Source organism: Colius striatus, chromosome 1 (assembly GCF_028858725.1).
Source record: "Colius striatus isolate bColStr4 chromosome 1, bColStr4.1.hap1, whole genome shotgun sequence".
Taxonomy (NCBI): domain Eukaryota; kingdom Metazoa; phylum Chordata; class Aves; order Coliiformes; family Coliidae; genus Colius; species Colius striatus.
This window is the reverse complement of record NC_084759.1, coordinates 182,791,146-182,813,165: the sequence shown is the minus strand read 5'-3', so window position 1 is coordinate 182,813,165 and position 22,020 is coordinate 182,791,146. Positions and strand designations below refer to the sequence as shown.

The 22,020-nt window shown below is 39.5% G+C and overlaps 2 protein-coding genes across 3 annotated transcripts in view; one reads left to right on the top strand and one right to left on the bottom strand.

Moving 5' to 3' along the window:
* TSPAN12 (tetraspanin 12) overlaps positions 1–11,870 on the top strand; it is a 44,978-nt gene extending 33,108 nt beyond the window's left edge. For both annotated transcript variants that reach the window (XM_061988729.1, XM_061988735.1), the window contains exons 6-8: positions 1,549–1,656; positions 4,510–4,653; positions 10,292–11,870. In XM_061988729.1, coding sequence (XP_061844713.1) covers positions 1,549–1,656; positions 4,510–4,653; positions 10,292–10,597 — 558 coding nt within the window. In that variant the 3' untranslated portion in view covers positions 10,598–11,870. The remainder of the gene's footprint in view (positions 1–1,548; positions 1,657–4,509; positions 4,654–10,291) is intronic.
* A 7,427-nt stretch (positions 11,871–19,297) lies between these two features.
* The window catches only part of KCND2 (potassium voltage-gated channel subfamily D member 2), a 286,604-nt gene continuing 283,881 nt past the window's right edge, over positions 19,298–22,020 (bottom strand). The window contains exons 5-6 of the mRNA XM_062017792.1: positions 20,918–21,165; positions 19,298–19,731 (exon numbers count right to left, since the gene is read on the bottom strand). Coding sequence (XP_061873776.1) covers positions 19,554–19,731; positions 20,918–21,165 — 426 coding nt within the window. The 3' untranslated portion in view covers positions 19,298–19,553. The remainder of the gene's footprint in view (positions 19,732–20,917; positions 21,166–22,020) is intronic.

The window sequence follows — 22,020 nt, the reverse complement described above, 5'->3', positions numbered from 1 at the left end:
AGAGAGGGAAATGCATTGAGTACAAAACCAATTTGTTTTATTATAGTGACAAATGAAATGTTTGTGGTAGAAATAATCTGTGATAATTTTTTTGAGTATTTTTAGTACTCTACTGCTAACATTTTTCACATGTGCAGGTGTGAGTTTAATGTTTATAAAATACTGCTAAGTGAAAGATGGGTTAAATTTCTGGGGTGTTATTAATATAAATATATTAATATACATGTCATATCAAGCCTTACAAGGATCTCAAAAATGTATTTACAACTTAGCAACATTGTCAAATGTTTTTATTTAGATTATGTGGTCAGTCACACAGTGATTGTCCCTGTGTTTTTGTACAGCATCTAGCAAACCAGGCTCCTCCAGAGGTATTGTGAGAATTTTTTTTACTTAGATAACATTTATTGCTGTTTTCAGAATGCCCTTAGTGTTCACTTTGCATTGAACAGGATATCTGAGTCATAGTCACTGGAGGAGCTGGGCTCCCCTGCACCCCAAACCAAAGCTGCTAGCGCAATAGTGATTTCTTTCACCATGACTATTAAAGCTAATGGGAACAAGGCAAAACTCAGCATGAATGGTATATGTGCCTAGAAGGTCAACAGCAGTCTTCAACTCCTTTTAGTTTGGCACACTGAAATTTGTGCATCTGAACAGGAGTTTTCTTGACTCCTAACTACATGGTATTTTCCAGGTGCTGTAGCGCTTACTCCTGTTGTTTCTAACAAATTACTGAGAGTCATAGTCTGACAGGGTAGAGCAACAGCACCTCACTTCCGAGTAGTCAAATTTTGAAAGAAAAATACTTTGAGAATCCTTCTTTCAGGAGAAAAGATTTACAAGGCCATGAGTGCGTGCAAAGAAAAAAGTTTACAGGGCCTCATTGTCTACAATTCCTTGTTCTTGAGCAAGATACTGAAATCTAATACATTCAGGATACCTGTGGGCAGGACTCCAGGCTAAGCCAGAAAGCCACTGAGAAGACTCAGGGGAAAATTCGTCTCAATTCTTTTTATATATTTAGATACTTAAATCCAAATTTGTCACCTCAGACGGTGAAATGGATTTGAGACTTCAAGGGAATCATTCATCTGCTTGTTTAAAATATTTAACTTGAGATGAATGGCCCCATATGGCTGCCTCTTTCTTTCTATTGACTGAGATACCAGGGAGATACTTGAACTGGGGCAGACAAATGCCATCCCCTATGACTTGGATGGGACCCAGTTCAAGTTTTACATCAGGTAAAAAAATCTGTAATGATCAAGTTGTACCAGACATCTCTGAATCTCGTAAAAACGCAGTTCCTTTTCATTGTACTTTAATTTGTAAGCAAGGATACAAATAACTTTTTCCTGATATTTTAGTAAAGACTCATAAAATTTCAGTATCACTAAAATTGAAGTACTTCTTTTCCTGTTTTATTTGCATACAGAGTTGTTTTGGTCATTGTACTGGAAAGATCTCAGAACAGATGGAAGTTTTGGGTTTGAAGCCACAACCCAACTGTCTGTTCTGTGAATCGCTTTCTTTTCTGTGCTCCAGGTTCCAGTGCAGTGGTCCGATATGATCACGCTGAAAGCCAGGATGACCAATTATGGCCTCCCTAGGTACCAGTGGCTGACCCATGCTTGGAATTTTTTCCAGAGGGAGGTAAGTTAATTCATGAGCTGAAGTAACACATGCTTGGTAAATGCTATTTGTCTGCAAAGGAAAAGGTATGTTTTTATAAGTGATTAGATAAATAAATGCAAGTTAATTTCATGTGAAACCCCATGTAGTGACGGTATCCTTTAACATTAATTGAGCTTTTTGTAGTTCCTAAAGACACTAAAAACCAAAAGAAGAATTTTACTATTTTCAATTAAATTGCTAACACTACCTTCTCATTTGCCAGTAAGGTTAGGACACCAATACCTTTTAATATTATGATAACATTTAAGAATATGATGTATATAAAAATAAAAAATCTACAGGTAATGTAAAATGAACATTGCTACGTGCTGTTTTAATACTGAATTGTGCTCCCCTTCCTGTAGATTCTGTTAGTTTCCTTTCATGGAGCTGTCATAGTTATGAGATGTGTTTTAACTGGAAATGAATGGGAAAGGAAGTTTCCAAAAAGATACCAACCCTGTCTCTTTGGCTGAGGTTTGAGAAAATGATCAGGGGTTTTATTTCCTTTGACTGGGAGGATGGGAAACAAACCAGAAAGCTTCCTTGTGTATTCACAGTTTTGCCCTCTAGCCTACTAAAATTCAGAACTGTTTTTAAAGAACGAAGTATTATGTTACAAAACCATGAAATTGCCCAAGGTAAAACCCATTAACTCCAAATATAACTCACATGCAGGAAGAGAACTCTTTAAATGCCTGTCATTGTGCTGCCCTTGTTGAAATGTTGAAATCTATCATTGTTGCACAGATTTCCTGTTTATTTAAACATTTCCTGGCAACTCTTGGTTAGTCTGTATTTATACTAAAACCTGAAAGAAAGAGTGAGGACTACATGAAATTAAACACCCCCCATGCAAGTTAAACACCCTTCCACTATGCAAGTGCTCTGTGAAACTGAGTAATTCTTCATACACACGTAGAGTGTTTGTTCTGTACCTGAGGTAATACAATAAAATGCTCTTCATTTCATTGAATAGAGCTGATACTCTACCTTCTTTATACCATTTATTCATGGTATAAATGTATAGGTTGATTAAATTAAAAGCTACCTCTTATCCCTTTGGTTGTTGTAGTGTCATCATAATGGCTGGTTTTATTATGTATATTAGTACTAAAACTTCAGCTTTACCTTAACTCTTTGAGGGGACAAAAAGTTCCTTTTAGCTTTCCTGTATTCCATCTCTGACCAGTGGAATGATTTTAGGAAAGTTTGAAGTGACCTGAGAAAGCTGTTTTACAGTAACTACTTAACTGGTGGGATGCTCGTTTTTATTCTGTGTACTCATAACTCAGCTGGTGAATGTGGGAGCCTGGTACATGCTTTGTGCCCGAACGAGCGCTATGCTTGGGGCCCTTCTGCAGTACAGTTATTTTCCTGAAGAAAAAAAAAAAGTAATTGCAATTTTGTTCCCAAAGATACAGCCCCGATCAACTTTTTGCTCACTCCTCTGTATCTTTTAGCATCTGAGAGAGAGACAGGAAATGTATTTTCCTGCCAACCCTCTTGCTGGTCGCAAATGCTTATGACTACGCTAAGGAAGATGGGAAAGGTCAGTTGAAGTCAAGAAAGAAGAACTTGGGCAAAGGGGAAAGAAAAGATTTTACAGTAAGAAAGGATCCTTAAGTAGGTGGTTTTTTGAATTATGATGACGATCCAAAGTTTGAACTTGTCTTAAGTTTTATCTTGGGAGAATTTTGACTAACAAAGTGATGAGACGTCAAAGCTCTGGTGAAAAAGGAGGAAGTGAGATTTGTAAGAAGGCTGGTGAAGACAAGGCATGGTGTGTGCCAGTATGGTGTCTGGGCACCGAACTGCTTGAGTACAAGCCACTCTGAAGTGGGTAAGGGGAGCAAATGTTCCCAAGCCTGTGGGTGAAAGAAACCAGGTAATAACACTCAGGCTGGGACAGGAGAAAATCCAGACAGGAAAAAGCAGCAACTTGTTCCTGCAGCAAGGCTTTTTCTTTTCTTTTTTTCTTTTTCAGTCATGTAAACTCCCTATCCAATGCCAAAGAAAGTCTAAGGTAGCTGCTTGAGCCCTTTTTTATGTGAAAGCAGATAGGAGTGTGGTAGGCTGGTCATTTGGCTTTAAATCTCAGAGTGCTTTGCAGAGGAGAAGACAGATTGTTAGTCCTCAGTGGTTTTATAGCCAATTATGGCTCATCTGCTTTGCAGTCAGACTTTCTGCTTTTATGGTTGATTCTGTTGCCGTGTTTATTTGTGTGACACCCCTTCCTTCCATTTTCCTTCTTCCTTACAGCATTTTTATTTCTATACCTTTTTGCTCACTTTTGAAGTCTTTTTTTTCTTTTTTTCACGTATTCAGAGAAATTGATGCTTTTTCTCATCTGGCTTTCAACAGATGTGTCCATAGATATAGCCTTACAAAAACAGTAACAGTCCTTACTAGTAAGACCTTTAATAATTTTTCCTAAGTCGTCCTTCAGCCACAGATGTACTTGTCCATTATTCGCCCTTTTGACATGAAACGATCATATGTTGGTTTCTTGTAGTAAAAGCAGCAGAATGACAGGGTAGGAAAATTTCTGTGAAGCATCCTTTGACGGAGCAGTTGGGATTTAAAGGACAGAGCAGTATTATTGACTGTTTCTGTGGTGTTCATTGGTCACTACATTACATTTGTTAACGTTGCTTTTATGTCAAAGTATGGCAAAAGAAGATACGTGGAAACTCTTGTAGATGTTCATCTTTAGTCCCATTTAAATATATTGAAAACTGTTACTAGGAATTTCGTTAGCTTTTTTGATGACCTACTTTTATGAAGAAGTAGCATCATTATTGCTGATCTTGGCTAATCCTTCCTTTGCAGTTTAAATGTTGTGGGGTGGTGTACTTCACAGACTGGCTGGAAATGACAGAGATGGACTGGCCACCTGACTCCTGTTGTGTCAAAGAGTTTCCAGGGTGCTCCAAACAGGCACATCATGAGGATCTCAGTGACCTTTATCAGGAGGTAAGGAGAAAAATGTGGATATTTCAGAAGGCTCTTGTACATCTTTCCTGATCCAGTAATTTTCCAAACTTACCACTTGCAATTCAGGATGAAGGCTTGGAAAGTAATTATGGAGAGTATTTTTTGTGTTTGATTGTTTATTATTTATTAACGCTGAAGTAGGGGGAGGAAGGAAAAAGGAACAAACCCACCCACCTACCCACTGTTACCTAAAAGTGAGTAAGTTAGTAGCAATGCAGTTAATATCTGAGACATATTGAGGTATTTGTTTTATATTGGTTAGGTTGGAGTTGAAATTGGCTTCAGTCAAAAATTACAAAATTAGTATTAGTATAATGTCCAGTCTCCAGCTTGCCAAACTAAGAGAAATTCCACTTACCCTATGGTAATGAGAACTCTAATACAGGGAAGGACGCTTTTCAGAAGGTCTTTGGAAGACAAGAGCTCTCTTGTTAACAGGACTTGTGCAAGGGGGCAGGTAATTGATTTGCTGTACTGTGAGAGTGCATAGGAACTTTGCATGAAAATACTTTTTCTCTCTAATTCTACTGCATTATAGTATCATTATTGTTTTAAAAGAATTCTAAAAAAGCCTTAAAAGCAGGAGAGAGAACCTGTTTGAACTCAAGGTGGGTAAGGGAGGTGATTATGGTAGCAAATCATTGCTGTTCTTAGAGTGGAAATTACAAAAAAAAAGTTCTCAACTAAAACTCAGAAAACATAATCTAAAGTCACCTTTGACTGGAGGCTGACTTGCTACCTATCATTTTTTATGCTGACAGATATCCTAAGACTTTTAATTTTGCCTTCAATAATAGCAGAATGACCAACAGTCCAGTAATGACAAAATGCATGTCTCTGTCGAGTAGTTATGAGGTTCTGAGTAGAGCTTCATTCTTCATTTGCTTGCTTTGAGGGCAACAGAGGATGCCTAGGCAGGAGGACAGGCCTGAGAAGCATGCTTTTGGATGCTGCAGTATGAACATTACTCCAGTGGACAGTGCAATGCTGCATTATGGAAGAGCACCCAAAGAAACGTTATTTTCTTGTCCCAGTGTCTTTCCACTGTTCAAGACTCATAAATAGTTTTTTGTGTGGTTCTTGTTCAGATGGAGAGATACCTCTGAAACAAAGGAGATTGGCTATATTAAGCCATGATGAACATTACCTCTTGCCAGTAAGCAGTCATATTTTGGGGAAATGGCGTTGCTGGCACAGAATGATTTGCTAAATTTGTACGGCAGTGACTCTGAGCATGAATTATCTGATCTCTTCTGGACTGTCATATATCCATCTTAGTCCTCATGTTCTTCCCCTAGGGGGGAGAAAAGGTAGAGCTGCTAAAGGACACGTGCCTCAGAAGGGTAGACTGTGCGATGGAATAGTGGAGGCCATGGCAGAGGCTATTTTCTTTCCACCAGCTACTTGTAGACCCCCTTCTGCCTTATGGCAAGTAGCACTGGTTGCACCTTAGAAGTGTCAGTCTCTGAATGGGAAAAGCCATTCAGGCTGCTTCTGGGGCCTGCCAGTCTCATACAAGTTCTTGAAGAAAGAAAGAACTGTGTCTCACTTTGCAATAATGGTACTTTTTGTAATACTGTTGCCAGTAATGATACCATAGAGACCAAACTCTGCCATACAGAGCCCTCAAGGAGTGTAAATGTATAGAAGCTGCAGAATGTTCATTTGCCTGGAGTGTCCTTCCTGCTTATGTGAAAAAACAAGAGGATGTAAGCAGTGTCACTGAACAAAAAACTTCATTTTTGAGCTCAGGAAGCTCAAAAGTTTGAGGACTACTAGCCACTGGAATGTCCTGTTGAAATTGAAAGGCTTTTTCATCTGCTAACATTTCATTCCCAAGGCCATATTCCAGGAACGTGGTTCTCTGTGGCCTTTATGTGTTTAAGTTCTTTTCATTCTACTTGGAGAAATTTAATAGCCAAAGATGATGATGTGGAAACTAAAAGGCTGTGTTAAAAACCCACTTGATAAGGAAGACTGCCTGGCGTTTTTCCTAAAAGAAGCCTGAAGGACACATTTATGTTTCTGTCTCTACCATAACCCAGGGCATTTTGGATGGATTAATCTCTTTGCAAAAATTATTTTTGGTTCTCTGCTGCAGAATCTATTCCAAAAAGGGACAGGCTGTTTTACCAGACAGAAAAATGCTCCATTGCTCTTTGAGATATGTAGAATATTTGGTTGGCAAAATGGGTTTGGTTTTGTAGGTTTTTTTTTTTCCGTAGTGCTCTCCTGTAGGTTGCCTCACAGGCTTGCACAGTATCATTGTTAATATGCTTATCAATATAATGCAAAACCAACTTACACTTGCATGGCTAATCTGTATGACTTCTGCTTTGGAGAATTGAAGGAGAAAAGCCTTTTTTTAGAAAATGATTCTGAAAAAAACTTGCATAGTCTGGTGGTTTGAGAGGGAGCCTGATGAGCTTAGCTTTGCTAGCCTAAAATTGGCTTATGTAAATGCTTTTCAAGTCCATTCTGGTGCTTCAGAAAAAAATCATTGTAGTACTTGTGAAAACTGAAGTTTGGTTTGGCTGGAATTGATAAAATTGTTGTAGCTGTGCTGTAATTTTCTGCTGAGACCTTAAAGCTTTCTGTAGTCTTAAGTTGGAATCCTTCACAATACAAATTTTGTAGAGAGAAAGGTGGCTTTACTTTACAGTTCTGCTTGAGAGTATTTTTGGCAGGAATTGGGTTTTTCTTACTGGACTCTGAAAGCTGTTTTTCAAATGTGTTAGTTGTCTTGGACTGCTTTTATTCTGGTGAGTTCAACCTTTTGTGCAGTTGATGAAACAGACTGACCTTAGAAGGAAGGTGAGGGACATATGTTAGATGGCCACGTGACCTCGGAGGTCTGTTGTGATCTGAGGATAAGGGGAGTTCTGCCCATCTTGTGGTTGGGAACTGTAGCTTAGATAAAATTCGTAGCACTTGATACCTTCAGAAAAATCAAATTTGTGTGTTCAGTGTTTATTCTGCTGTTTTCTAGCATAATTTTGAGTATATTACAGGTCTATTGGGATATGCTGATGGTTTATCTTTTCTGCTCTGAGAAGTGCCTTACTTAGCATCTGGTCCTTATTCTGTGATGTTGCAGTAAATCAGAAATATGCCTTGTTTCCATTTTAAGACCGAAAATATAAAATGGCCCTTGTAATAAATATGAATCAGGCCTTTAATCCATAGCTCTGTAGGAGTTTGAAGCTAATTCTTCTGAATGATTGCTGCAAAGTTTTATACTATTTTTGAGTTGTCACCAAGAGTTCCCTGTTTAGTGACAAACTTTTACGAGGAATGTATATTTATGTACTCCTTAATTGCAGGCTACCAACTATGAATATATCACGTAAGCAAAAGTGCATGAATGTGAGGAAACTGGTTTTGAATGTGTATGAGAGCAGAACTGTAAGATAGTCATTAAATGGAAGGAGGCGGTCTGTCTAGATTGGGCATAATTTGTCTCAGTTATGTGTCTGTACTGCAGGAGATGCACACATTAATGTTATTGCTCTCCGTTAATGGATGTTTCCTCTAGGCAACGAATGAACTGAACTTGAATACTGCTGTGGCTGAGCATTTTTTAATTGTGACCAGCATGTACCTGCATCCCTTAAAGTTATCAAAAGTATTGCAATGTGGCCACTTTCTCTGTAATTAAAAACAAATTTGTAAGGTAATGTAATTACAACACTGTCTTCTAGTTGAAGAATAAAAGACACCAACATGACGATTTTTGTTCCTCATCAAATTCAATTACTTTGCTTTTGCTACAGTGGTTTTTATTCTTTTCAAATTTCAGAGAATCCACATTTGCTCCTTGTTCTGTGTCTAAACTATGTTAGTGTTTAGAAAATGCCACAGTGAAATGATGAACAAAGCAGAGACATGGAGATCCTTTAACTTACTCTGATAAGGTTATCATAGAGTACATTCATTTAAATCCTGATTGAAAATCTGATGACTGTGGTGTTAACTTTGTGTGTGGCCTGTCATGAAATATATTTGGGAAATTTCAATGTGATCAAAAAGTATTATTTATCATGTCCTATCTTCAGATTCTATCACTGATCAATTGCTTTCTTTTCATAGAAGAGCTGTAAGAAATACACAGTAAGGATATAGACACAAAAATGACATTTTGAAGGTGATGCCCATTTTGACAGGTTGCTGATGTTGTCTTCTGGGCCTGTTGGTAGTCAAGGCGTTACCCCATTCACTTTGTTACTTTGAATCTTCCCTTGGTGGCTGTGTTCCTTTTGCTTTTTGTGATGTGAAGCCTTGCAAAGTTTAGAAAGGAAGAATAAGCATTGCCCAGAGTAGTTAAGGGCCCTCTTCAAGGTTTTATCCTTTCTAAGACTGGGTGTCACCTTTCCTGTGCCACAAGCATTGTAGCTTTGCACTGTTAGCCACTAATTCCCAGAGTGACTGTCTCTTTGGAGATCCTTTCTCCATTACAGGGCTTGTGAGCTTTCCTGAAGCCTTGTCCAGTAATTAGTTGGCCATGTAGGCAAACCGTGGAGCATGCACAGATGGTTTGAAAGAGCTAAATTTCTGTTTCTGGGAAACATCAACTCTTGATATCTTAACATAGTGTTCATCAGACTTTTTCTGTGTAAATAATAGTTATTATTCTGTAAATAATTTCAGAGGTGATGTATTTGATTATCTTCCTAATACACCATGCTGAGGGTCAGCTCTTTGGAGCAGGGTCCAGCTGCACATCTGGATTTGTGCAGAGCCTAGGGGTAGAACGGGCTCTCAAAGTTATACAGTCACAGTAATTGACAGGGAGGTTTGTACATTCAGATCAGAAATTAGTCTGGTTAAAATTAAAATACAGTTTATGGGTAGGGGAGGTAACCAGAGCATATAACTGCCATAATAAGCAGATACACTTTTTGTAGTGAGGAGGTGCTTCTAGTTCAAAAGTCTGTTTGTAGCCACTGTGTTCTGGAAATTTTTCACAAGTCCTCTGTAAAAGCTATTCTGTTTGATGCTCCTTACTCAGGTGGTATCTGGAATGTAACGATTTTTCTACTCCCTAGGGACTTTCTGTGGAACTAATAAACTGGCACATAGTGAGTCCAGATAAAACACTAAAAAAGAAAAGGTGGAAAGAGACACTGATGAGGTTATGCAGGTCTGTAGATCTTTCCTAGAACGTTGTTTTAACTTCAGATTGTGATATTATTTGTAGAAAAAGTCTAAAGAGTTCAAAATCATTTACAACCTTGAAGAGCTGCAATTCAAGAATAGAAGCAAGATGATAAAGAAGATTTAATGGCTTTTAAACCTTCAGAAAACCAATTGAGTTTCTTTAAAAAATCAGTGATGATTGATAGGAACTCGAACAACTTTTGAGTGAATTCTGAATCGAAGAGTAGCATGGATCTTGTGGAGCTTGTTACACTCAATAAACTGTCAGCTTATGAGAAAACAAGTGCACATGGAAGCTATTAAAAAGTAGGCAAAATAGTTTTCAAAGTATTGTTTAAAGGAGGAGAGAGAGAAATTTTGGGGAGCCAGAAATGTTGGCATTGGGTAGGATGAGCTAAATCTTGGGAACTGCAAGCCAAATAATGTTGTTGTTTTTTAAAAATCTGGTTTTGTTTCGTAGGGGTGTGGTAAAAAAATGTACACATTTCTGAGGGGGACGAAGCAATTGCAAGTGCTGCGATTTCTAGGAATCTCTATTGGAGTAACGCAGATCCTGGCTATGATCCTCACCATCACTTTGCTGTGGGCTCTCTACTATGACAGACGGGATCCCGGGGCAGATCAGATCATGGCCCTGAAGAGCGATACCTCGCAGCAGCTGTCATGTCATTCTGTGGAGCTACTGAAACCAAGCCTGACAAGAATCTTTGAGCATACATCCATGGCAAACAGCTTTAATACACACTTTGAAATGGAAGAGCTATAGGTGGTGCGATCAATCTGAGAAGTCACAAAGGGTTTTCATTGTTTTTTGTTGATGGTTTTTATTCTGTGCCATCAAGTACGCCAAGTATACCAGTCTCTGTATGCTTCAAAAAAGAGCTGATGAATGGAACAGGAGGAGGCCAGCATAGAATGGAGGAGGAGCCTGTCAGCCTCTTAGCCATGGAACAGAGTTTATTTTGTTTTTTAGAAGGCACTCATTCACTGGTCACAGTGGTGTTTAACTTGCTGTCACAAGCAGTGTGATGGGTAAAACACCAATTCGTTCACAGGTAAACAGACAGAACCTCTAAGGAACACCTCGGGAAAGGAAGAGAAATCCTCCTTTTCTGAAGAAGCGAATTGGCTTTGGGCAAGCAAACTGTGACTGCAGCTGGAATTGACTTTTATGTTTTTAATAAGCCATTTGGAAAATGTCTTAATCAGGGATCTGTGTATATATAATTGTGTGGTTTTGTGTGTGCATGGAAAGCAGAACTACAATTCAAGTCAATACTTGGATTTAAACATTTGCAAGATTTGTAAAAAGTGAGAGTTTCTTTTTTTCTAACAAAACCTTTATCTTAGCTATTTTCATTGTTAAAGATGTTCTAAAACTTTTATTTTTATCTAACATAACTGTTTAATTTTTAATTTTAACTATGTTAAACAGGGATTGAAAACAAAACTATGACTCTGGGCAATAGACTATAATTTTCTGAGGAATTCTGGAGAATCCTTTTTTGAAACAGTTTGTTCTATTCTTAGTGAAAAGAAAGAAAGCCTTAAACATTCTTTCCAAAATGGGAATCAGTGTGGGAGCAGCACATTTTTATAGATAAATCTTTTCTCCTGTCTGTGATTCCTATGAAAGTAGAAACAAAAGACTGCAAGGAAAATGCTTACAGTTCTGGATGCTATTGCAATAATTGTAAAAGTACCTAAGGAGATATACTTCAGCGGCTTCTTCATTAAGAGCTCTCTAGTGGCTTAAAATGCCAACTGGAAACAGCATTAAAATATATTTATTGAGGTGGGGAAAGTGCATTTTACTGTATTTTTATGAACAATGTTTATTTCATAGGATTATTTTTACAATTGGCCACACTCCTGAAATATATGTTTGTTCCACTGAGTACAGTAGTTTGTGGCAAATGGTTTTCTACGTAATATTACATTTAAAAAAATTCTTTGTTTTGTTTTGGAATTTGTAAAAGAAAAGGAAAAAAAAAAGCAGTGTGTGATTTGGTAGGCAATAAAATTACTTTTGTCTTAAATTCCAAAATGGCTTTTTTATTCCAAAGTCCTGGAGTGCGAGAGCCTCGGGTGGGCTGTGGGAGGATTGTCCTGCTGGTGTGAGTTAATTTGATGTGTCTTTACACATTCCACATATTCTGTCATGGAGAAACTGTATTGTAGAATTAATTTTCTTTTTTATTACTTCTGAGAGCTTCTTAAGGGCTCATGAAATTAAGCTCTTTGATTGTGTGGGCTGTTGTTTGGTTTTTAGCAGTCTACATGTGGGTGTAATTATTTCACAGGTAGTATTGCAACCAAGATTACCTTCCTGGTTTTGTATCTCTCCTGCAGAGGTTCTAGGGACATGGTTTAGTGGTGAGCTTAGCAGTGTTCGGTTAGTAATTGGGCTTGATCTTAAAGGTCTTTTCCAACCAAACAATTCTATGATTCTATGGTAAAACTTATTTTGGGAGGTAAGAAAAAGGCTAAAAGATAGACTTTCCCAACATTTTGCTTGGAGTATCTTTGCCAGAACTCCTTTCTCATGCATGGTTCGGGAAGCCTTGCTCCCCAGTGTTACCACAGGCTTCCATCCTTGCCACTGCTCAGCCTGGGAGTGTTGCTGTAGCTGAGGGCGATGTTCCTCAGGAGGAAAGAGCAGGAGTCTGACAGCCTGGATACAGGCCAACTCTAGACTTCAGAGTACTGCAGGGAATTGTGATGCTGCACAGTGCACTGAGATGTCATTGGGGTTTTTTTCCCCCTGTTCAAAAAGAAAAATCCAAACCATAAACTCTGGAATCTTTTGACTGTGGATTACACATATACAGCTACATTCAACTGTGGATTGCAACTGAGCAAAGGGAATGTCACCATAAGTAATGGAAAAAAGGACGGGAAGAAGTCATGCCCTTGGAGGAAGTCCTGACAAAGTTTTACCTGAGGAGTGTCTGTGGAAGATCCCCTGGGCATGTGTCAGCTGTCCCATGGGAGGGCTCCCCACACTGCCTGCAAGTCTTCTCAGGTCTGGGTTAGAGCTCATGTGGGATCCAATGTGGTGAGGAAGGCTAGGGAGATTTGTTCAAGTCCACAGCTAGAATTAGATAGTGACAGCCCAGGTAATTTGATTTTAGGCTTCCCAGATGGTCAGGAAGCACTGCCACTGGATGTAATCAGGTTATTTTAAGAGCAGAGGGATTAGGACTCCTTGTTTGTGGACTCCCATGACAGTGAACATCCACTGTCAGGGTAACCTTATTTGGACTTGGCTACTAAATCCTGAGCCAGTCTGCATTCAGTATGGGGCTAGTTTCATTAGGGAAAGGGTTGATGCATCAGAAATGATAAAAGTATTCCCTTCATAGTAAGGACTACTGTACTCTGGGAAAGAATCCTTCTGTTTTGAGCCTTTAACCACCTTTGCTGAAATGGGTCTCAGCTATAAAATGGAACACTTTCAAACTTTTTTTTCTTTCCCTGAGCTCAGGCCATGAGGTGTTTCTCTATTCCTAGGGCTTGTTCAAGGAGCCTTAAAATTGATTGGCTAGACTGCTGTAAGCCTGTGCTGTTTCCTGTAGAGTTTTAGGATATATGTGGGAGAGAGTCTACTTGGCAAGAGGGAGACATTTGGAGATATTTGCAGCAGTGAAAACTACTTTGGCCTTTTATTTCCTCTTTCCCTCAGTTTTACAAGAGTACCTGGAGGAGAAGGATGGTGTGTGCTTTCTTCTTTGCAGCATAAGCATAATGAACTGAATCTTTCTTGTTGCAAGAAACAACTATGGAGATGCTTCTTAATGTTTTTCACAGATCACTTAATGATGAGGAGAGCAACTGTGTTAGAAAAGAGGTCACCCTTGCCTGCATCAGATCTTTCTGTTCAGCCCGGTGAATCATACTGAGTCTGTGGAACTGTGTGCGCAGCTGCAGGGCTGAGTAAGGTTTGCACCATCCAGTCATGATGTGGGAGTATGAGGATGCTTTTAGGAGGCAAAATCCACTATTTGTGACCTTTGAACAGGGTACTGATTCATCTGCCAGCAGGCTCTATGACAACACTTTTTGAAGGAAACACAACTATGTTTTCTATTCTTTATAACAGTTAATTTTGTGAAACCAACCCATAAATCTAAGTGAATATATATTAAAAGTAAAAAGAGAGGCTGTTGGTCATAGTGACTATACAGTTAAATATGATGGAGGAAGGGATTTTTAAGTAGTCTTAAAAGTTTTTACCACAAAACCCATGTATTGGGTTTGCATGGCCAGGTTTTTGTAGCATGATGGGCTACAGAGTGGGCTTCTGTGAGCAGCTGCTAGACACTTCCCCTGTGTCTGACAGAGCCAATGTCAGCTGGCTCCAAGATGGACCCACCACTGGCCAAGGCCAAGCCCATCAGTGATGGTGGTAGCATCTGTGTGCTAACATATTTTCTAAGAAGAGGGTAGAAAAAACTTCCTAACAACAGCTACAGTCAGAAAGAGGTGTGAGAATATATGAGAGCAACAACTCCACAGCCACCCAGGTCAGTGTTGAAGGAGGGGGATGAGGTGCCCAGGCACCAGAGCAGAGGTTTCCCCACAGCCTGTGGTGCAGCCCCTGGTGAGTCCCTGTCCCTGCAGCCATGGAGGCCATGGGGGAGCAGAGATCCACCTGCAGTTTGGGGAGGACTCCATGCTGAAGGAAGCCGTGACTCTGTGGGAAGTCCACACTGGAATAGGCTCTTGTGGACTGATGAATATGAGGAGCCCCAGCTGGAGGAGGTTTGCTGTCAGGACTTGTGATCCCATGAGGGAGCCATGCTGGAGCAGTTTGTGGCTGAAAGACTGCACTTGGGAAAGGACCCACACTGGTGCAGAATCTGAAGAACTGTAGCCTGTGGGAAGGACCCATATTGGAGAAGTTCATGGAGGACTGTTACCTGTGGGAAGGACCTCACGCTGGAGCAGGAGGAAGAATGTGAAGAGCCCTCCCCCTGAGAGGAAGGATTGGCAGAGACCATTGGTGACACGCTGACCGCAACTCCCTGCTCCTTCACCCACTGTGGCGGGGCAGGAGGTAGAGAACTTGGGAGTAAAGTTTAGCATGGGAAGAAGGGAAGGTTCAGGGGAAGGTGTTTTAAGATTCAGTTTTATTTCTTATTATCCTACTCTGCTCTGATGGATAATAAATTAATTTCCCCAAGTTGAGTCTTTATTGCCTGTGATGATAATTGCTGAGCGATCTCCCCGACCTTATCTCGGTCCATGAGCCTTCCATTAGATTTTATCTCCCATTTAACCAAGGAGGGGGAGTTACAGAATGGCTTTGGTGAACATCTGGCATTCAGTCAGGATCAACCCACTATAAGTATTGTTTGAGTCATGTAAACTATTGAAGTGGGATTGTATATAAAACGTTAAAACTTGGGTACAATTAATTAAATTTCTTCTCAAAAAAACGTGATGTCCTAAATATTGCAGAATTTTAATGTGTCTACTTGATTTTTGTTCAATGCTCTCCCACCTTCAGTTGTTTCTTATGCATAGATGCTGTGAAAATTGGTACTTTAAAAGTAGATAAATAGGTAATGCAGGCCAGTTAAGAAACTGTGCTGTCCAGATAGAATCACAGAATCATAGAATGGTAGGGGTTGGAAGGGACCTTTAGAGATCATCTAGTCCAACCCCCCTGCAGAATAATAATGTATACCTTACAGACAATGTGAATATGTTGTTCACTTCTGACTGTTCTTTTAGCCACACATTTGTGTATCCTATCAGCTGATTGTTGTTCCAGAACATATCTGATAATCTTCAGATTATCCATGACCCATGACAAAGCTAAGTCCTGGTGGTCCCCAGATGTAGGAGAGCATATGACTTCCTAAGCACTCTCATTGTCTAAAACCTAATGATCTCACAATTTCAATAATTTCTCTTCCTCCAGACTGTCTGTCTCTCTGAAAGCCACCCTTCTCACGGGGGTAGCTGAGGTCATATCGTGCTCTCCACTATGAAAGCCTTCTCTTGGAAGTCAGTGTGTTTCTGCAGCAGCTGTGTCCAAAAGCTCACAACGTAAAGTGTACGTTTTCAGCTTATATCCTGTAGCTGTTTTATGGGAGGATAGTTGTTCTCATTCAAAATGCTTTAGGATTTTTCACCGACAGGTATTTACTTCTACCTTTTTTCAGCTCAGAGCAGAAGCAGCCATTATGCATTTATCCATCCCAGTGCTATGATATACACAGCTGATAAATCAGCATCATCTGTGCTGCTAGTTGCCCTTTGCAAGTGTCACACAGTGTGTTGCTACCTCCTGTTACACTGCTAAATGAGTTTGATCTCATCTGTGCACTAATATTTTATCAAGGGAAGTTGATATCAGGTGTTGGAAACACAGATTTTAAAGTACAGATAGAGAGATGGGGTTCACATTGCTGGAAATAATTTAATGCCCCAATTTTCTCTGCTGCTGCAGTCTGCAAAGGGCAAAGTCATGGCCAGTGATGCAGGACAATGGCAGCTCTGTGTTATAGAGCTGTGGCATCCTGGTCTTGGTGGGTCTGGTGGGGTTTAGATGCACTCATGTCTTGGGGACATCTCGTTGCCCTCAGATTTCGTGTTCTTTCAATCTTTTAAGGGGAAAAAAGAGTTCTATGAATAAGTTATTGCAAAACCAATTGACCCATTCAAGCATGCAGATGTTTTATTTAAATATTCCTCAAATGTCTATTTATTCAGCATAACGCATGTATTATGCTGCCTTCTGAAATACGATATATGACTGTCAAACAAAATTGCCAAAACAACAACCTCGGTTTCTTTGTATGATACACAGAAATAATTACATTGCATGTACAGTACAGATGCATTTTACACAGTCATCAACAGTCATTCACTACCAAAACAGCATTTAAATCACCTAAAACACCAGAAGAATGTGTATTTCCCAAATTCAGAATAAATTAATGATTACCCATGTGACATATGAAATATGACTCAGAACTGGAATTCTGCAAAATCATACTAAATTATTCCTTAAGCTGCATTTTCAAAATTAAGATACAAGTTGCTTCAGGGGTCTAACTGTTAACGCAAGTGTATTGCTATAGTGCATTCTTTTTTTAGACTATATGAAAAGGAGACTTTAAAAGACACGTAACCTGATGGAGTCAGTAGATTTCCTGGGTTGTACATAGTCTGTCCCAAAGTGGGTTTAGTAACTGCCTTTTTGCATTATTTACCAGGTATAACTAGTCAGAACGTACCGTGTGGCGTAATGAAGTTGCTGCAGATTGCTAATACCAAGACCGTTTTTATATCAACAAATGTTTGGCAAGAGGTAGGGACCAAGACATCTTTTGTATGAGTAACTAATGAAAAGAAGTAGGATGCAAGTAAAAGCTCTGGGTCCATTCTGCCTCTGCTTTAAAGCCCCTATAACTTAGGTAAACCACCAGCTTCAGCAGATCTACTGCAATTTCCAACAAGGTGATAGAGAGGAGAAAAATATCAGATCATCGAATTGGGCAGAGTTCCTCATGAGGAGGGCTCCTCTGGGCCAGAGGACAGCCTCTGCTGCTTCTCTCTGCTCAGGTTTGACAGAGGTGTAGAAGCTCAATTTGCAATGAATAAGTTATTCTGATTTGCAGAAAAAGTGAGAAGTTACCGGCAAATCAATCAAGCTTCTGAATAAGTAAATGATAAGCTAAAGGAGTAACGGATGATATTATGTACTCCTTTCAACTGTGATTTAGTTCTAATATGTAATGTTGTATTTTGGTGTGTATACTGTAGCGTGGTAGCCCATCATCTACTCGTCAGTCTCTATTGACAGGTAGATAGAAAGACTAGATTTTGTGTGCAGTAAATAGTGTATTGTCAGCAAGTTTCATTTTTTAGTGGGTGTTTTCTCTTAATGCAGATTTTCAGGTCAGTAGAATGCTAGCAAATACTGTACTGAAACATACACTACTCAAACTAGTAAATAACTGTGTTAATCATTTATTGTAATGGCATCTAATGCACTGAGCCTTTTCATTTATATGCATATTTTATTTTGCAGACATGCAATTATTTCTGATCCAGTGTTTTTGATGTATATATGTATGTATTGATATGCACTTATTCCATGTATATGATGTATGGTATGTCATGTATATAGGAAGCATTGTGATACATCTCCTAATGCACTCTCATGAAGAAAAATGACACTTTTTTTTTTAATCAGAAAGGTTTCAAGAACATCAGTGTTTTAAAAATGAAGCCAAAAAGTCTTGACTAGAAGAGCCTTCATATTGGCTTTTTGGCCTGCCCATGTGGGTAAATTCCAGTTGACATAAATTAGGTTTTTATGGCTTTGGAACCCAATCCATTATTCTGTCAGTGTTCTTAGGTAACTGAATATCTTCACACAATATAAATTGTCAAACAAATTTTAGGATGCAAGTTTACAGATAATTACAAAAAGAATTTAGCCATCATTTTTACAGAATGCCTTTCAATGTCTTCTGGCGTAGCCAATACTCTGGATGCTGCAACATGTCAACAAGGAAGGTTTGGAGATAAGTGTTAGCTGATCCCAAAAACACCTTTGTTATAATTTCAATTCAAGTAGGCTTGATCCTGCAAGAGTACAGTGGGATGAGGAGTTTGTTCTGAAAAGACAGAAGTAGACAAGATGTCTACGGAAGAAAGGACTCTGTTGATTCATCGGTAGCCTTGAAATCCCAAATAATATGTTAACGGAGTGGACAACAAACTGGCGTAGAAAGAGAGGACAGTGGACAAAAAGAACAATGACTGAACAACGCATTCGCGGTGCACGGTTTGGCTGTAAGATTGTTAAAATGTTTGCCATTAGAAGTTTATAGTGTAGATGAAGTTGTGTAAAATACCTTAAAAAAACCAAGAAATCCTGATTCCTGATACAACAGGTGTACAATGACTTATTGCAGTTGTAACAGTACCTAGGAAGCAAGATAAAACAATAACTAACTGAACACCTTTAGTTCACTAATGAGTGTTGGAATAAGAAATACTGCATTTTTCAGAGGGAAGTTATTTGTACAACTACCATGGAACATTAACAATCAGCTTGTTGTAAGTGCACGGAAATGCCCCTTTCTACAGTAATATTTTATCATGCCTAATCTGAAAAACAACAAAAATAAACTGAGATCACAGCTCCAAATAATTTCAGCATGCATTATGGTTGTAGTTCTTTCAGTCAGTACAAACATATTTCGTATGAGCTTGTTTTTTCTTTCATTTTTTTTGATAGTTTCTCAACAAGTTTGTGGTTTATTAACAGGAAAAGAAAAAAAGACACGTTATCAAAATGTTTTTTGTTGTTTTGCATTCAGCAGGAACACGGGTTTGTTTCTATATTTTGTTTTGCTTTTTTGTTTTTGTTTTTTGTTTTCTAAAAAGAGCTCTCATGATAAGAAGAAGCATCAATGGGGACATTTCATTGTGCTCATATAGTAAGTCAGGATGGTCACAGAAGATTCCACCGTGTGTCAGTTTGGACAAGGGATAAGAAACTCCTTTTGGTTCACACGCTATGACACCGAAACCCACCGAGTGTTTTGTTTCCCCCGTGGCTCTCCTGCGGCGGCTGCTGGCACACAGGTGAAGGGGCTTTGACGTCAGCTCTCTCATTCCTCGCGACTCGCTTCTCACTGCTCAAGCTCAGCTTGTGAGTGGTCTTTATGCTAATTTAGAAATCACTCCTTGTTTTATAAAGCAGATACTCTGACAATGTTTCCTCCTGAGTACTCAGGAGACTCTGGCCTATCGTCTCCTTCAGGTGTGGTGACTGGAGGTGTCGGGATGCTGATTATTGCTGTAGTGACGTAAGGCTGCTCACAGTTTAGTTTAACGCACTCATCCACTTTGGCATTTAAGCTGGAACGACTGGGGAAAGAAACAAAAATCCATGAAGGTTCACATTGCTGCAAACCTCTTGTGTGCCCAATTCCACTCCCTCAGCTAGCCATCTCATTAGCTGCCTCATTAGCTCAGAGGTGCAAAGTGGCATGGCCCTACCACCCTGTGCTGCACCCTGGCAGACCATGGCTCCACCACTCTGCACTGCACCCCATCAGGACAGTCTACCACCATGCACTGCACCCTGGCAGCACACAGCCCCACCAGTCTGCACTGCACCCCCGGAGGACACAGCCCCTCCACCCTGCATTGCACCCCGGCAGGACATGGCTTCACAACCTTGCACTGCATCCCAGCAGCAGGTGGTCCATAGTTATGTCTGTGGATGGGCTCCCTTTCTCCCTTCCTTCTCACTATTTAGCACTTCTAAAAGTTTCTCAGCCCATCACCCAATTGCTTCTGACCAGGGGAAGATTTGAGCAAACTTAGCATAGCCAAGTGACTTGCTATGCAGGGAAGTGGAAACTAAAGGGCAGTCCCAGTCCCCTGCAGTCCTCCATGCCATGCTTAATTAAGAACATTTTATCTATTCTGTGTTTTTGCTGTGTTTTCAGAGGTGGTGTTAGGATATACCTGAAAGCCAAATGGTTTACTTGTGAGAGTATAGAGACATTCAATAAATTACAGACTTTTTACTTAAAAGAATCTTTCTTATGATCATTACTGTTAGGGAATCAGTTTTATTTCTCTGCTCTGTGAATATGTGAGGAAGTCTCTCTGCTTCTGAACCAAACCAGTAGGAACAGCAGGTACAGACTTTTCTTTCTCTTCTCACGTGCTCATCTTGTATATCTGAACCACGTATTTTTCTATGCTCAATTTTTCTTCTTATGTTTTTGTCAGTGGCATATAATATTTTGTGCTCCATTTCGTTTGCGGTCTCTGGATGCTATCAGCTGCAAGTGGTACATGGTAGTTTGTGGGGAAGGCATGAAAGCGCAAAAATTGGTATAAAGAGACTATTCTTTTATCTTAGTTTAAGCTTGGAGCAAACACAGTGCAGGATATTTCAGTACTAGTATCATTTTTGAATGCCTATTTGACTTTCATCTTTAGCCTCACAGCCTGCCCATGGAGACCACAACACCTCTACACTTCTTCTATAATAAAGAAAGGGGCTTCAGGGCTCAGTGTGCTGATGCATGTGTAGTACCTGTTAGACAGAGGCGTCCTCTCCACACATCTGATCTGGATGGTGCTGAGCTCTTGGACACTGCCCGGACGGCTGCCAGTGATGGTGGTGTTTGGGATGCGGTAAGTCTTTTTGTGTCTTCGTGAGCAGCAAGTGCTGGTAACACCTTGTTGAGATGAGAGAGAGGGGCTGTGGCTTGGAGGTCTGTTGACTGTAGAAACCTCCATGCAGCTCTCTTCATAGACTTGCTCATCCACAAACTCGTGGTTCTAGTCCAGAGGAATCCAACAAAGGGGTAAAGCACACACAGAAAGAGAATTAAAGTGAACAGATTAATCATGATTGTTTAAAGGTTTGAATCGACACAACGGAATAAACTGGAAAAGTTAGACAGCTTATTCTTGATTATAGTGTTTAGCCCACATTAGCCTGGGCTGAATACCAATACAAACGTAAATGCTGGAACAAAATGCTCAGAGCTGTAAAAAAGAAACTGTTAATCCAAATTATTTTTGAAAATAACACGTGATTGTAATGCAGCTTGTCTTATAAATATCTGTATAATCTATGAAGTGCCACAAAATGGAAGATTATGTTTATTAATACAAATGCAAGTGATGCTTATGTAAATGCTCTAAGTGTTGTTTGGAAATAAATAAGATGTATTGTATTGAACTATAGTACAATAAAATTCATAAATAATGTTAGATGTGTTTCTAAATCTTCCTTTTGAATTACACAGTAGATGTTGGGATCTGAAACAGTGTATTTGGTGGTATACATCTATGTAAAAGAAAAATATTCTATCCAATAGAAGTTTTGATTAGAGGAGATGAGATGTTTCTTTAAAAGCATCCAAAAAGTTCCTAGTTACTGTAGACTGGTGTATCGGAACATTTTAGAAGACTGAGCGTTTAGTTAAATGAATTAGTTTTTAGTCATCCAATCTTTGCATAATCCCAGCATAGATAGTAGTTTTATAGGGCTGTCATAAAGCTGAATCCAAATTCATGGATTACATTGACTCAGTAGGTGATGAGGAAGCCCTTCATTCAGTCATGTTTTCCACATTTTCTTTGTGTGTGAAAGATTGTGAAATAGTGGTGTTGCCTAGAGGGAGTGTG